Raw genomic sequence first — 16,360 nt, forward strand, 5'->3', positions numbered from 1 at the left:
TTTATCCTTAAAAGAGTGTATTCTATAATCATATCTCATGAAAACATCTTTTTAAAAGTTCTAACGTCGAATGTCGATTGTTGACCTAATTATATAGACCATTTAAACATATTGATATCCCACATTAAATGCAAATATACAAAGTTTGATAAACAATTTTAGTGCTATGTAGCTACAATGTGGTTGTCCAAGTGCATCATATGCCATAAAAGAATTTCGACCAAGTCAAGAATGTCTAAATGGGGAAACGTTTAAACCTTACAATGAATATCCGTTCACTAAAAAACATGTTCACACTAAAATTGATTTTTTTTTAAGATGTTCATTTTTTCTATATTTTCTAACCATTGATTTTGTTTTTTAGATGGATTATCTTTTCCAAATTATTTTTCATAGTTTTTCAAAAAAAAAATGTGACCCTTACAATATCTTTGTTTTAGATTAAAACTTTTATATTGAGTTAAGTAATTAATTTTTTTTTGTCATCATTAAATCGACAAGACCAATCTCTACTACGCAGAGTAACACGACTTAGTGGAGTCAAACTCTGGTGGATTCGGTCGTAGAAGTGGTGCTATAACCACTTGACTAAAGATATTTCCCTAATTTTTTATTTTTTATAAGTGAAATAATAATAAATCTTTGTAGTATATATTTCCTAGAAACTAATGTTCCACTTCAATTTTATTTTTTCTGTTTAGCTTTTTATAAATACAGTTACATAAAAAAAAAAAATTTACTCCATCATGCATTAAAATCTTACTTCTATTCTAAAACTCATTAACCCATTATAAATTTTGGAATATGATCATTTTTGGTTATAATTTGAATAATAACACTATTACGGTAACAAATTCATAGTATTACTTTTAATATTTTAAAATTTTCATTTATTTTACTTAATTCAATTTTATATATTTTTATTTTTATTATTTACTAAAAAAAGTTCTGTTATTTTGTATACTATTTTAAAATTTAATTATTTTTATTTAATTCGTTTTATTTATTTTTAAGTATTATTAATTATAAATAATAAATAAGTAATTAATGATTATTTAAAACAGTATTTTTTAATGTAAAAATAAAAAAAATATTGATTAGCTGGATGATGATGTGGAGAAAGGAGAAAAAAGAAAAGTTAATTTTATATATATAAATTTTTTATAAATTTATTTTTTTTACACCAGAAAAAAAACATATCAAAAATATTAATGGCATACAGTGGTAATTAAATGGAAAATAATGGGGTAAAGAATATAAAGTATAAAAAAATCCGGTTTGGTTTAGTCATGATGATGATGATGATGATATATGTATGTATGTACGTATGTCCCTCTTTGTTTTTGTTTATATTTTCCTTCCTTCACCCTCTCCTCTGCACAATCTTCTCTTCTCATCTCTCTCTCTCTCTCTCAATCTTTGAGATCTGTTCCTCTTTTAAGTGTCTCCCTCTTCACAACCTGTCCTTCATTCTCTTCACAACTCTTTTTGTTTTTTTTTTTTCAATTCTCGTCAGATTGACATCATCATCATCATCATAGATAAGATTTGATTTGACGTTTCTTCATCAGATCTAGTTTTTTTTTTTCACCACCACGGGATAAATCCAGGTTTGTTTATCGGAACTATCGATATATTAGTAATTTAATGAATGATCTTAGATCTATCTGTTTAGTTGATTGTGTGGTTTAGAATTTCAATCATGAATCTCATCTCTCTTTTTGTTTTTTGGTCCTATTTTGCGATCGCTCGCTCGCTCGTGCGTTTCTATTGGTGTGTGATTCATTCGTTCAATCATATGCTATAATCGAGATGCATGTGTGTATGATTCAATGATTTTAAATTGTTAATTTTTCACGTACCGATCTGTAAGAGAATTCTGAATTTTGTGTTGTGTTTTAATTCTCAAAGTATAGGGATCGTGTAAGAAGAACCAATGTATCATGTTTGGACAAAGCGGAAAAAAAAGAAAAAAAACTTTTTTTGAAAACTTTATTATGGTTTTCAGAGTGTTTTTATTAGTCTTTGTCTTTTGATTGTGTGGTTCCAGTAATAAGCGGTTACCAACCTTTTTTTTTTTTTTTTNTTTTTTTTTTCCTTGTATCGATTACTTTTTGTCTTTGTGTAGGTCTGAAGCCAATCACCCAAAACATGGCGACTGTGGCAGCAACTGAGAACCAGTGGCTCAAAGGGAGAGTTAAGGCTGTTACCTCCGGAGACTGCTTGGTCATCACTGCTTTGACCCACACCAGATCTGGCCCACCTCCTGAAAAGACCATCACTCTTTCCTCTCTTATGGCTCCTAAGCTGGTTTGCTTCCAATTTTACTCTTTTCTTTTTTTTTTACTGACATTTATGATTTAGAATTAGGCTTTCTCATTTTTTTTGTTTTGGTTTGTCCTTGTTACAGGCTCGCAGGGGAGGTATAGATGAGGCTTTTGCATGGGAAAGCAGAGAGTTTCTGAGGAAGCTTTGTATTGGAAAGGTGCTTACTTGGAACTCTTAAACCACTTATGCTATATAGGTTATTGAATTGAGTATGTTTCTTTATATTATCAGTTTATGTTTTTTTTTTTTTTTTTGCAGGAGGTTGCTTTCAAAGTGGATTACAAAGTGGAAGCTATTGCTGGAAGAGAATTTGGCTCGGTTTACCTTGGCAACGAAAATGTTGCTAAGCTTGTTGTTCAAAACGGCTGGGCAAAGGTGATAACAGTTTTATTTCTCACTAGATAGCATTGTCTAAGGTATATATGATGCTTGGATCAGCTTTCTTATTCGATGGGAATGCACAGGTCAGAGCGCCAGGTCAGCAGAATCAGGATAAGGTCAGTCCTTACATTTCAGAGCTGTTACTGCTTGAAGAGCAGGCTCAGCAGGAAGGGCTTGGTCGTTGGAGCAAGGTTGGTCTCTCTTACTCTCTTCCTCTATATTTGTTATTTTTTTCAAAATAGTTTTGACTTGTGTCAGTTTGACATCTGTACTCTTTTCTTGATTTGTTGATCCAGGTTCCTGGTGCTTCTGAGGCATCTATCAGAAATCTTCCTCCTTCTGCCGTTGGGGATTCTGGGAATTTTGATGCCATGGGTCTTTTAGCCGCAAGTAAAGGCAAGCCCATGGAAGGTATCGTTGAGCAAGTCCGTGATGGCAGTACCATCCGGGTTTATCTTCTTCCGGAGTTTCAGTTTGTGCAAGTATTTGTTGCTGGACTCCAGGTATGTAATCTTGTTTCCTTGTTTCTTGCTACACGAGGAGCTGACATTTCACTTTCATGGTGTAATAGTGCTGAAATTTTTCTGTGTAGGCTCCCTCGATGGGAAGGAGACAATCTACACAAGAAGCTGTTGTTGAGCCAGATGTTACAGCAACTCCAAATGGAGATGCTTCTGCTGGTCCTCTAACATCAGCTCAGAGACTCGCTGCCTCAGCAGCATCATCGTCCGTTGAGGTTTCCTCTGACCCTTTTGCAATGGAAGCCAAGTACTTTACTGAGCTCCGTGTGCTTAATAGAGATGTAAGGAGGTTTACATGAAAATTTATTTCACATTTATCTGTATATAAGATTTAGATTATCTAAGTTGTGCTGGATTGTGCAGGTTCGCATTGTTCTTGAAGGCGTGGACAAATTCAACAATCTGATTGGGTCAGTTTACTATTCTGAGGGAGAAACAGTAAAAGACTTGGGTTTGGAGCTTATTGAAAATGTACGTGCCTAAATTAAATGGTTATTTTGGTTTTTTTACATGATTACATATTGAACTAATTGGTAATAAAAGTTTGGGTTTGCCACAACAATGCTGGTATAACTACAGATTTCTGGTACCACTAACGATTTGATCTGCGCTTACTTGAGATTAAGTTGGTTGGTCCGTTGTAATAGTTTTTGCTGTAATGGTGTTTGAGTAAAGTTATGACATTTGTTGCGCTTTTCCTCAGGGCCTTGCCAAGTATGTTGAGTGGAGTGCCAACATGTTGGAGGAAGAAGCTAAAAAGAAGCTGAAAGCTGTTGAACTTCAATGCAAGAAAAACCGGGTTAAAATGTGGGCAAACTATGTCCCTCCAGCTTCCAACTCTAAGGCTATTCATGATCAGAACTTTACCGGAAAGGTAATAATAATTGCTTGCTCAAATATCTTGGTAAATATATTGCCTTCCGCCCATTTCACCAGTTCTAACAAGTTTGTACTCTCTTCAGGTAGTGGAAGTTGTGAGTGGGGATTGCTTGGTAGTTGCTGATGATGCTATCCCATTCGGGAGCCCAATGGCAGAGCGCCGAGTTTGTCTTTCGAGTATTAGGTCTCCTAAAATGGGAAACCCACGCAGAGAGGAGAAACCTGCCCCATATGCACGGGAAGCCAAGGAGTTTCTGAGACAAAAGCTTATTGGAAAGCAGGTTTGCGTATAAGCCTTCATACTTAAATCATCACGTTGTGCCACACATGAGTAAGATCTCTGACTTCCTTTTTTCCCTGGTGCAGGTTATCGTTCAAATGGAATACTCAAGGAAGGTCATCCCAGGTGATGGTGTTGCTACATCTGGAGCTGCTGAGAGGGTCATGGATTTTGGCTCAGTATTCCTTCCATCTCCTACCAAAGCGGATACAGATGTAGCAGCTGCAGCAACTCCTGGAGTGAATATTGCTGAACTCATTATTTCCCGTGGGTTAGGGAATGTTGTTAGACATCGGGACTTTGAAGAGAGGTCAAACCATTACGACGCTCTCCTGGCTGCTGAAGCTCGTGCCATTGCTGGCAAGAAGGGGATCCAATCTGCAAAGGATTCTCCAGCCATGCACATTACAGACCTGACTGTGGCCTCGGCCAAGAAGGCTAAAGATTTCCTGCCATCCCTGCACAGAAGCAGGAGAATATCTGCAGTTGTGGAGTATGTCCTGAGTGGACATCGGTTCAAGCTATACATCCCAAAGGAAACGTGCAGTATTGCCTTTGCATTCTCTGGTGTCAGATGTCCTGGTCGTGGCGAACCTTATTCAGAAGAAGCTATTGCTTTAATGAGACGTAAGATCATGCAGAGAGATGTCGAGGTAAAATCTGAACATTTTACGCCCATGTTACATCTCAATTTTCTCTATTTTCTTTTCTATGAGTCTTACATAGAGTCTCTTATAATTACATAGATCGAAGTTGAAACTGTGGATAGAACCGGTACCTTTTTGGGATCAATGTGGGAAGGAAAGACCAATGCAGGAACATATCTTCTTGAAGCTGGCGTGGCGAAAATGCAGACTGGCTTTGGTGCAGACAGGATTCCCGAAGCTCATATTCTTGAACAGTCAGAGCGATCTGCTAAAAATCAGAAACTGAAGGTAACATTAATACATGATACCTNTCTCCTGGCTGCTGAAGCTCGTGCCATTGCTGGCAAGAAGGGGATCCAATCTGCAAAGGATTCTCCAGCCATGCACATTACAGACCTGACTGTGGCCTCGGCCAAGAAGGCTAAAGATTTCCTGCCATCCCTGCACAGAAGCAGGAGAATATCTGCAGTTGTGGAGTATGTCCTGAGTGGACATCGGTTCAAGCTATACATCCCAAAGGAAACGTGCAGTATTGCCTTTGCATTCTCTGGTGTCAGATGTCCTGGTCGTGGCGAACCTTATTCAGAAGAAGCTATTGCTTTAATGAGACGTAAGATCATGCAGAGAGATGTCGAGGTAAAATCTGAACATTTTACGCCCATGTTACATCTCAATTTTCTCTATTTTCTTTTCTATGAGTCTTACATAGAGTCTCTTATAATTACATAGATCGAAGTTGAAACTGTGGATAGAACCGGTACCTTTTTGGGATCAATGTGGGAAGGAAAGACCAATGCAGGAACATATCTTCTTGAAGCTGGCGTGGCGAAAATGCAGACTGGCTTTGGTGCAGACAGGATTCCCGAAGCTCATATTCTTGAACAGTCAGAGCGATCTGCTAAAAATCAGAAACTGAAGGTAACATTAATACATGATACCTTTTACTAAAGAAATGCATCGTCCAAAAAGCTTAATTTGCTCAACCACATGATGTCACAGATTTGGGAAAACTATGTTGAAGGAGAGGAAGTCGTAAACGGTAACTCTACAGTAGAAACCAGACAGAAGGAAACATTAAAGGTAAAGTTAGCCGTATGTTTCTTTCGACTAATCATAGTTTCAATGCTAAAACAAATACCTTATTTACTCTTCATCACCTCCCACCGCAGGTTGTTGTTACGGAAGTACTTGGAGGCGGTCGATTCTATGTTCAGTCGGTTGGCGATCAAAAAGTAGCTTCGATTCAGAACCAGCTTGCATCTTTGAGTCTTAAAGACGCTCCCATTATTGGATCCTTCAATCCTAGGAAGGGTGACATCGTCCTTGCACAGTTTAGCCTGGATAACTCCTGGAATCGTGCAATGGTAAATTATCAACTTTCTAGATATCCTAACCATTACTTCTTCTTTTTTGTACTATCACCTATGGTTGTTTATTGTATTTCTTCTTTGTGTTAAGATTGTTAACGGACCTCGAGGAGCAGTTCAGTCTCCGGATGAAAAGTTTGAAGTGTTCTACATCAATTATGGGAACCAAGAAACAGTTCCATACAGTGCAATTCGTCCTGTCGACCCTTCAGTATCTTCAGCACCAGGGCTCGCACAGCTCTGCAGACTTGCCTACATGAAAGTTCCAAGCCTGGAAGAGGACTTTGGTCCTGAAGCCGGAGAGTATTTGCATACGGTAACACTGGGTAGTGGTAAAGAGTTCAAGGCAGTGGTAGAGGAAAGAGATACTTCAGGAGGCAAAGTGAAAGGCCAAGGAACTGGAACCGAGCTTGCTGTAACTCTTATTGCTGTCGATGATGAGATATCTGTGAATGCAGCAATGCTTCAGGTCAGTGCCTCCTGGCCTTTGCTCATTTCAACACCTACAAAACCTTTTTGAGTTAAGAGTATTTGTCATAATCCTGAGAGTGAAATGTGTCGTTATGATCACAGGAAGGAATAGCGAGGATAGAGAAACGCAGGAAATGGGAACCGAAAGACAAGAAAGCAGCTCTTGATGCTCTTGAGAAGTACCAAGACGAAGCTCGCAAATCTAGGGCCGGAATCTGGCAGTACGGAGACATCCAGTCTGATGATGAGGACAGTGTTCCGGTCAGGAAACCGGGTCGCGGCTAGGTTTTTCACACCGGTGAAAACATCATGGTCCAAAAAAGGCATCATGAAGAGGAAGGGAGAATCCATTAGTTTCTCTTTAAATGAGTTAAGAAGCGAGATGATGTTTTGCGTGCAAGCATCAAACTTTTTGTAACGTTTAGAATTCTCTTTTTTCTTTTCTTTTCTTTTCCCTCTCTGTCTCTTTTCTTCTTTCTAATTTATCTTCTTCTTTTTTTTTTGGTTTATACTTTATAGACTTCCAAAAGAAATTTTCTATTTAGGAGTACGAGAGTATTTTCTTGTTCTTTACTATTGTTTGACAAAAGAAACATAATAAGGGTGATGTAACTTCAGGTTATCAAAGTTGACAACATAAGAGGACTTTCTCCTTATCGTATAGTGTTTGTTGGAACTGTCGTTTTGAGTTTTTGCACTTCTCTACAGAATCATATTTCCAAGTAAGCATGTGGAATTTAAAAAAGATTTTCACTATATCAATCAATTCTCCCAACAGTAAAAGAAAAGAAAGGTTTGAACAACTTTTTAATTTCTTCATTTTTTCTTCAGTGGAACGAGTTTTCCTCTTTTCCACCAATTGCACAAAAATGTCAATTAGTTGGCGTACATGATCGTTAGCTGAATAGCTGTACTAAACTTTCGCTATAAAACACTTTTGATCTAGATTAGAAACTTCAATGTTTGGAGTAAACTAGTTACTTTTAAAAGGGGAAGTAAGAAGAAACAGAAACTACAATTTGGCCGTCAAGAAACCATCTCACTTACATGTTCCTCCCCACCCCTTTCTTTTCTTCGCTTAAAGACAAAAAAGTTCCCAAACTTGGTGTTATATAAGGCTACAGCAGAAAACAACATCCAACCCAAAACCAAAAAAAAAAAACAGAAGAAAATAAAAAAAAATTTCTGAACTTTTCCTTTCACAATCTTCAAACACTACTTAAAGAAACATGTTCTAATTATCACGTCTCGGTTGCCTTTTGCGTGGCGCTGCGGTTTCTTCCTTCTTCTCTGCCTCATCCTCACTCTTTGAACTCTCTGCTACTTCTGGTTTCTTCTTTTCCACGGGTGCAGCTGCCTATATTTCACCATTTTCATTTTAATTTATAAGAAGGTTCTTCTCACAATCCATGACTATTGTGCACAAAATTTCAGAGAGTTGTTTTTTTTTTTACCTTTTTGCCACCGAAGATAAGCTTGACGAAGAGCGAGAAAATAACAACCACAATGGAGACGAGAACACCAATTGTTAAGTTTGGTTTTTGCTCAGCTTGCTCAATAAGTTCCTACAAAAGACACATTTCACATCTCTCTCAACGTCTGAGTCATCATCATAACAATTCAATATCATTGTAAATGAGGGAGAACTTACTGTGATCTTAGACTTGTAGGCACTTAGGAAAGATAAATCCGCAACCTTGTTCAAGAGGTCAAATACAAACTTCTGCAACATCATGCACATATATATATGATTGTAAGTATACGAGAAGCTTATATGTATATAAGTTTAATTCTGTGGAAAATCAATTTACCTGGTAGCTCTTAAGACCATCCGCAGAGCCAGCAGCTTCTTCTTCTGCCTTTTGTTTCTCTTTCTCAACATCGAATTTGGGTTTCCATGTTGTCTGTCTGTAAGTCTCAGCGACCTTCTCGTCTTTAGCTATCAAGATGTTGTCGAACAAGATACCATCTTGCATTGTCCAGATCTCTATACCGATGGCTGCAATGGGTTCATAATCTGGTCTGTCTAGCTCAAAGTAGTCAGGGTTAGGGATATCTCTGGGTTTCCAGATTCCTTTGTAAGCTGGGTTATCGATAAGAGGCGAACTCCATTTTCCCTTGTAAGCAGGATTCTTCTTCATTGGTCTCTTCCATTCACCACAACCGGGTCCTGCTTCACACTTGGGGTTGTCAATCTTAGGAGCCTCCCACATACCATCTTCCTCATCATCCCAATCTTCAGGCTTGGTTGCTTCGGGGTCATCGACCTCCTCAGGCTCATCATCCAACCATCCTTCGGGTTTCTCAGCTTCCTCATCTTCAATCTCCATGGGTGCATCCTCGTCCCAATCTTCAGGCTTCACAGCATTTGGGTCGGGAATCTTGGCTCTCTCATCCCAGTCTTCTGGCTTCTTGTCTTCAGGGTCAGGGATAGTCTTGGCAGGGATCAATGCAGGCTCAAAGTCTTCACCAGAGAGTAAATTGGCCTTCTTCTTCTCCTCTCCATCAACCAAAATTCTAACCTCATTGTCGGGTTTCAAGATGGCAGTGTAGACATGGGAAAGCTTGTCATAAGGAACAGAGGGAGAGAACTTAAGATGGTGCTCAACGTACTCGCCACTCTTGGGGTTCTTGTGCTTCAAGATGAAATGCACTTTGTTTGTGGCTCCACACTTGTCTGGCCCAAACATAATGGAGTAAGGAGATTCACTATCGAATCCCTGTGGTGTCCATCCAGCTTCCTGAGGGCGGAGGTACTTCAAGTAGGCACCACCACACTCAAGCCCTTCCTGGAAACGAACCTCATACTGAAGAACAACAGTTCCTTCCTTGAGGTTTAGAGGCTCGTCAAGCTCCTTTACAATTCCATATTTCCTAGCCTTCTCGCTAACGAGAAGTCCATAATCTTCATGTCCCTCGCTCTTTGCATGCTTCCATACACCTGAAAAAGATGAATGCTGTCAACAAACAAGCTTCTAAGCCAAATTGGGAGCTCAACAAGAGCAAGACAAATCAGTTTCTTATCCGATTCAAGTGTTGGAAACAAAAGACAACAAGCAGACTTAAATCAATGTATTTGCAAATCTGTTAACAAAATTCCGAGATTACATCCACATAGTCAGATTTGATTCAAATTACACTATAATGTTTGAGTGCAAACACATGACAGTCTGAAGCAAGTAGTATATGAATTCCAAATACAGAAGCTGATCAGAGAAACATATACTAACTACAACACAATGCAGTAGGAGACGAGGCTGTTTACCTTCGTATTCACCATTCTTCGAAACGATCCAGCGACCATCAAACGCCTCATCAAACGATTCATAGAGAACCTGATCCAAACCAAACGAGAGCTCAAGTTAAAACAATGATAGATCTAAATCTCCGAATCAAGCTAAAAAATATTGAAACAAAGAACACTAGGAAGATTGAAATTTACCGTTTGATCGTCACAGTAGCAAAGCTTCTGGAACGAAACGAAAGCTAAGAGAAGCAAAAGGACGGAAGATAGTTGCTGTTCTCTCATTCTCGGAATCCTTAGAAGAAGGCAAGAGAGGTAACCTCAAGATAGAGATCTAAATCGGAGAAGTAGATCGGAGAAGAGAGTGAATTGTGATTTTTCAGATTTTTCAGTTTCCTCTAAATTAAAATTATATATATTCAATCCCGTAGACCCGGTCGACTGTGTCAATTTGTTGTTTCCACCAATCAAATCTCTCGCCACGCGACGCTAACCAATCATAACACGCCACGTCAACCAAAAGTGAGCTCTCCTACGTGCACTGTTTTAATATTGTCATATACGTCCATATTATTGGGCTTGGGTCCCTCTATACTATTAAAGAGTCTCTTGTTGAGCTAGAGTCTCTCAGCTCCTAATGATTGTTACATTAGTACAAAATAATTTTAGATCCAAACTTTTCAAGAAAATCTGGCTAAGACAAAATTTTACTAAATCCAGCATTCTTCTTCACTTTCGTATCTCTTTCAATCACTTCCCTAACCTTAACCACATCCTCCCATCTCTCTGCATTTGCATACATCTCCACCATAACTTTATACACTCCTCCATCCTCAGGACACAACGCCTTGACTCGTTTTGCAGCTTTCTCTGCGACCTGTATGTTCCCGTGGATTCTACATCCCCCCAACAAACCGCTCCATGCTAATAGTTTCTCTCTTTTACCTCCATCATTAGGCATTTGCTCGATCATTTCCGCTGCTTCTTCGATCAGCCCTGCTCTTCCAAGCAAATCCGCCATACAACCGTAATGTTTCAGCTCTCTATTAATATAATGCAAAGATCCCATTTCGTCGAAAAGGTTCCTAGCTTCATCAACTAGACCAGAATGGCTACAACCCACTAAAACGCTTATGAAGCTTACTCCATCCGGTTTGATACCAGAACTAACCATCTTACGGAAGTAATCAACCGTTAGCTCGCCATAACCATGCATCGCAAGACCAGTGATCATTGCATTCCATGTGAATAAAGTTTTCTCTGAACATAACTCGAAGATCTCCATTGCTATATCGATGAAACCACATTTTGCATAGAAATCAACCAATCCAGTAGCTAAGAACGAATCAACAAAAAGTCTGTTCCTTTTCGTGTAATCATGAATAGCTTTCCCCTTCTCTAAATCCCCTGATTGAGCACAAGCTGAGAGAGTTGAAACAATGGCGACGTTATCAGGTTTTAAACCCAAATCAATCATTTTGTCAAAGAGGTTGATCGCTTCTCTGCATTGATTCATTTGCGCATAGCCAGCAATGAGACTATTCCACGAAACCAAATCACGAAAGGGCATTGAATCAAACAACTCCCTTGCACGAACAATCTCACGGCCCTTCACTAACCCATCGATCAACACATTGTACGTAACAACATCTCTTTGGGGATTTTCGTCGAACAGCTTCAATGCACTATCGATTGAAGCAGTAGAAGAGTAAACACGAATCAGAGTATTCAAAGTGAACAAATCAGACAACAAACCGAATCTCAAAGCTTGACAATGCAGCGTCTTTACGAATGTAAGATCACAGTCCTTCTTTGCTGCACAAGCCTTGAACACGAAAGGGAAAGTGTAGAAATCTGGAGGAACAGAGCGACGTCGCATCTCGACGAAGAAACGTTGAGAAGACAGAGACGGATCATGATTCAGTGTATAAATCCTAATGATGGTATTGAAGCAAAACGTTGACGGGCTTGTGATGAATCTGAAAACCGAAGTCGCGTAGCTCACGACCATATTTGACGACGCCGACGAAGAGTTCGATAAAGTCGGTGCGACGGAGGTGATGGCGAAGAGGACATTGGCGAAAACAGAGTTCTTGTTGAAATCATTTGAGATTCGGCCGCAAGTGATGAATTGGGCGTGAAACTGATGCAGATGTTTTAGGGTTTTACACAGCTTCAAGAGATATAAACAATTACTAGACTTTATCATTCGGGCCATCTTAAGAGCTTCACCAGTTTCACAACGCTTTCTCTTCCAAATTTTTTGCTAAAGAAATGACTCTTTTACAGACTCTCTCACCACCAAACTACTGAAGAAGAATTAAATTATTAATCAGATCAAGTTACATTTGCTACACTCGAATGACCTTTGTAAAGCTCAAAGTGTTTTTTTCGCCATCATCAAGAAGTTTTCAGTGTTATCAAGACTCTGCAAACGCAACAGCACTAGGTTTCTTGCTACTTTTAATCAAGGGCAAGATTTTTCTTCATAGCTTCGTAAACAAGGTACGAAATGCTTGCGGAAGGAATGACTTTGAAAAAGTTGGGAAAGATTCCTCTGTAGAAACCTCTTAGACCTTCGCCTCTTAGCGTTTTGAGGAATTCTTGGCTCATGCTAGTCTTTGAGCTATCAGCTTGCATTCTGATGTTATAAGTGATTAACCTCAGTTTAAAACGGCAGAGAAGAATTTCAAAAGATATGACAAAGCTTAGGTTTAAAGTTTTTACCTTGTTCTTATGACCTGTAACGGGTAAACACACGATGCTCCAAGAGCTCCAGACGTCATTCCACATCCCAGTTGTATGAGAGGACCAGGCTCTGCACAGCATATACGGTTTAGTATCATGTGATAGATTACGAATTTATAGATACTTTTAAGGCACGATTAGTATCTAACCGGCAGTGTCATGAAGAAAATGTTTCCTCGATAAGTCTTTAAAAGTTTCGTAAGCAGCAAGGTCAATTCCTGCGTAAGGGATAATCCCAATAAGAGAAGGACAAAGACCCTTGTAGAAAGCTCGGGGTCCTTCTTGAATCCAAATATCCTTTGTGAGTTTCCACAGCTTAGGTGTCCCAATTTCACTCACAAAAGTCTGTAACCGAGTCTTCACAAGATCCATAGGATATATAGCGGTTTGAGCTACTGCACCAGCCAATCCACCTGCCAAAAGCCTCCCGCTTGTACCAATATCACCATCCGCTCCCCCAATTATGGGTTTCAGCATTTCATAAGCAGCAAACTTTATGGCGCTTTCAGGAGCGACTTTGGTTACATTCAACCCATTACCTCTGAAGAAACCCAACAACTTATCTTCTCTCCATATTTTCTTAATGGTCGGGACAACGCCCAAATTTGTTCGTTGAACTTGCAAAGCAACTTTTAGACGGTCCAGAGGCGCGGTTGCGGTTCTAGAAACAGCTCCAGCTATTCCTCCCGCAAGAAGTAATTTGCTTCTATGCGCATGTGTACTTATACCGTCTGGTATAACAGCTTGCTCCCCAATGTCTATCAAGCATACTCTTTCCCAGTGGTGATAAATGTTCTCAATTGTGGCTTCATGAGGGTTCAGCAAAAGAAAATCCCTCCATTCTTCGAAAGTTATAATTCCGTTGTTGTCCTTATCAACATGATCCATAAAAGAAGCTAGTTCCTCATCTTTAATTTGAATGCCTACAAGAACAGAACCGTGGAGAGTTTATATTATAGGTCGACAACACTGTTACACAATAAAATTAAAGCTTTTGAGAAACGAAAGCATGTAAAAGTAAAAGAGCCCAATTTGCTACTAGACTCACTGAGCCAATATGTGTTAAAACCCAATAAAGCAAACTCACAACCCACGGTTTTGCAAACAAGGACAATGTCAAAGATTATACAGACATTGTTAATATGCTGAATCTCCTAATCAATAAGACAAATAAAATCACAAAAAAGGTCTTTAACACAAGCATTTACTTCCACATTGCATTAAGAACAGTTCAAAACAGAGGCATGTTCAAATTCAATTCACCAACCAATCTATCAGAAACTGGTAAAGTTAAGCAAAATCTACATCCATAACTCTAAAAAGGTTTCATCTTTTGCTTATGGGAAGATAGTTGCAAAGTAACAGTAGCTTCCCCAGTAATGGAACAGTATGAGAGAATAAAAAAAAAAAAAAATTAACATACCAGCTTTATCAAGAGCCTCCCAAAGCTCCTCTGGGCAAATGTCACCATTGTGTTCAATATCAATAGCCTGAAAAATCTTGTAAAGCTCAAGCTCCTTAGCGTCCATGTAACGACGAAACTCCTGGTAATCCACACGCCCATCTCGATTCGCGTCGCAGACTTTGAGAAAATCGCTAGCGTACCTATACTGCGGAGAGATACTAAGCGAAGACATACCTTTCTCGATATGGGTACCGTCTAAGAACCCTAACTTCGAATTGTCGAAGAATTCGAACAGTTTTCGAATCCTCATCTCTCTCTCGTCCTTGGTCTCACGTAATGCCACCAGCACGTGCTCCATTGTTGCTTCCACGGGCCGCGGCTTCTTACCCGGATTTTGGTTTGGTTTCTTCGTCTCCATTGCTGATTTAACGATCAATTCGAGAAACACAGATGAGCAAAATTCGGAAAGCTTTGGGATGATGATTCTAATGTCTCTTCATTCCTCTGGAAGAGTTCTATTGGTCCAGGAATCTCGGAAGAAGAATTCAACAGAATTTCAAAAATGTGACATATTGAGGTCGGTGAGCCAAAAAAAAATATCTAACCCGTCTCAATCTTCCATGGACAGCTGGAGGAGACTCCATTATTTTTACATGGACCCCCTTCAGCTGCTGTTTCCACTCCCAGACATTACTGTATATGATGACACAAACAAACAACAAAACACCGGTCAAATCAAACCCGGTCTAGTTTGAGTGGATCACAACAACGACCCAGTGTTAATTTTAACCGGTTAACATAGCTTTAAACCAGAGCAAAACCATCTTGGATGCTTATTATAGAGATTAAAGTATCTGTAATACAGTGATAGAGCGACTAGTATGAAAGGTTTTGGAACAAAAAGACAACAACGAATATATGAAACGAATACATGTTGTGTGTGGTAGAGACCATTGATATATTGTGTGAATGTGATGTATTTGACAAAGCAAAGTTCTTCTTACACGTAACTGTTACAGAAATATCACATCAGAGGAAGATGACGACAACAAAGTGGTCCTTATTTTCAATTCTTCGTATACAAACAAAATTAACTTTGAAAAACATGTCGTCGACATGGTTTTACTCTTTCTTCATGTACTAAGAGATTGGTAACCATCTTCCCGGTTCTGTCTTCTGTATACAACGGCGGCTATTAGAACCACTACCGCCACCACCACCGTCACAGCCAAAAATGCTAAAACGCTCACACTTCTCGCAGGTTCCTACAAGGAAGTGGCATATACTAATGTCAGTAAACTGATCACATGGCTCCCAACCCAAACAGTATATGTACTGAAACCAGATTGACGTAAACCGAGATTCAGTACCGGGTTACCTGAAAAAGATTAGGCAAGGAGAGCTCTGGTTCAGGCAACTGCTGCGCAACGAGGATGTAAAAGAGTCCCATAACTCCCGTATGACCAACGGCACTACTGTAATTAAACTCCATAGTCAATGTCTCTCCATAGCTCACTTTCACTGGATCAGCAGGATAACAAGACGCCATTCCAACAATGTAACCAGCTTCGTTTCCAGGTTCAACTCCATTTCCATACTTGGCCATCGAAGTACATATTCCTTCACCGCTCTTATCCACAAACACAAAAGTATCAATTCAATACAAAAATGTTTTCTATCTTTTCGTTTTTGCGGTAGCTTAAACTAAATCAGTCTTAGTTACCTCTCGGTACAGAGCAGCACCGATACCGCCCGCGTGTTGGTGAGCTACACCGTAGACAATATACCCATTAAATGGCATCACTAAGCTCTTTTTCTTAACATCAATGCATCCATCGCCATTGGTTTTGCACGGTTCCACATCGTATTCCACCTGAAAAAGCACACAAAGACCCGAAAATTATTAGAGAATGAAGTCAGAAGTAACAGAATTAAGCAAAATATGAAAGTTCTTACTGACTTTGCAATTATGTTCTTGGCTATCTCCTACTGATTTTTTCCAAGAATCTGTAACATCGAAAATATAAATTTTAGCGGGCAAAACCGTGTTGTCCCAATCAACCCATCTCAAGGTATACTTCAAATACAG

At 39.2% G+C, this 16,360-nt stretch overlaps 5 protein-coding genes across 6 annotated transcripts in view; 1 reads left to right on the plus strand and 4 right to left on the minus strand.

Annotated features, from left to right (window-relative positions):
* LOC104762295 (staphylococcal nuclease domain-containing protein 1) lies at nt 1,354-7,533 on the plus strand. The gene is made up of 16 exons (XM_010485557.2): nt 1,354-1,610; nt 2,129-2,310; nt 2,411-2,485; nt 2,587-2,703; nt 2,793-2,900; nt 3,006-3,212; nt 3,302-3,511; nt 3,594-3,701; nt 3,934-4,104; nt 4,193-4,390; nt 4,476-5,042; nt 5,136-5,324; nt 6,036-6,116; nt 6,206-6,400; nt 6,495-6,872; nt 6,977-7,533. Exons 2-16 carry the CDS (start codon nt 2,152-2,154, stop codon nt 7,157-7,159), a joined length of 2,946 nt encoding a protein of 981 aa, XP_010483859.1. The 5' UTR covers nt 1,354-1,610; nt 2,129-2,151; the 3' UTR covers nt 7,160-7,533.
* Nucleotides 7,871-10,498, minus strand: LOC104762298 (calnexin homolog 1). The gene is made up of 6 exons (XM_010485559.2): nt 10,317-10,498; nt 10,140-10,209; nt 8,686-9,815; nt 8,526-8,597; nt 8,329-8,439; nt 7,871-8,231 (listed from the first exon to the last, which is right to left on the minus strand). Exons 1-6 carry the CDS (start codon nt 10,401-10,403, stop codon nt 8,109-8,111), a joined length of 1,593 nt encoding a protein of 530 aa, XP_010483861.1. The 5' UTR covers nt 10,404-10,498; the 3' UTR covers nt 7,871-8,108.
* On the minus strand, nt 10,423-12,359 carry LOC104762297 (pentatricopeptide repeat-containing protein At5g61800). Its single transcript, XM_010485558.2, has one exon. It carries the CDS (start codon nt 12,334-12,336, stop codon nt 10,813-10,815), a length of 1,524 nt encoding a protein of 507 aa, XP_010483860.1. The 5' UTR covers nt 12,337-12,359; the 3' UTR covers nt 10,423-10,812.
* The window catches only part of LOC104762304 (calcium-binding mitochondrial carrier protein SCaMC-1), a 4,930-nt gene continuing 995 nt past the window's right edge, over nt 12,426-16,360 (minus strand). Inside the window, exons 1-4 of one of the 2 annotated variants that reach the window (XM_010485565.2) lie at nt 14,290-14,923; nt 13,016-13,789; nt 12,846-12,936; nt 12,426-12,759 (exon numbers count right to left, since the gene is read on the minus strand). In XM_010485565.2, the coding sequence (XP_010483867.1) occupies nt 12,582-12,759; nt 12,846-12,936; nt 13,016-13,789; nt 14,290-14,689 (1,443 nt within the window). In that variant the 5' untranslated portion in view covers nt 14,690-14,923 and the 3' untranslated portion in view covers nt 12,426-12,581. Of the gene's footprint in view, nt 12,760-12,845; nt 12,937-13,015; nt 13,790-14,289; nt 14,924-16,360 lie in introns of those variants that run through there. The other variant, XM_010485566.2, reaches the window with a different exon arrangement.
* Nucleotides 15,187-16,360, minus strand: part of LOC104762303 — a 6,787-nt gene continuing 5,613 nt past the window's right edge. The window contains exons 2-5 of the mRNA XM_010485564.2: nt 16,232-16,354; nt 15,995-16,144; nt 15,650-15,901; nt 15,187-15,536 (exon numbers count right to left, since the gene is read on the minus strand). Coding sequence (XP_010483866.1) covers nt 15,405-15,536; nt 15,650-15,901; nt 15,995-16,072 — 462 coding nt within the window. The 5' untranslated portion in view covers nt 16,073-16,144; nt 16,232-16,354 and the 3' untranslated portion in view covers nt 15,187-15,404. The remainder of the gene's footprint in view (nt 15,537-15,649; nt 15,902-15,994; nt 16,145-16,231; nt 16,355-16,360) is intronic.

The sequence above is a fragment of the Camelina sativa genome, chromosome 18, assembly GCF_000633955.1.
Source record: "Camelina sativa cultivar DH55 chromosome 18, Cs, whole genome shotgun sequence".
NCBI lineage: Eukaryota > Viridiplantae > Streptophyta > Magnoliopsida > Brassicales > Brassicaceae > Camelina > Camelina sativa.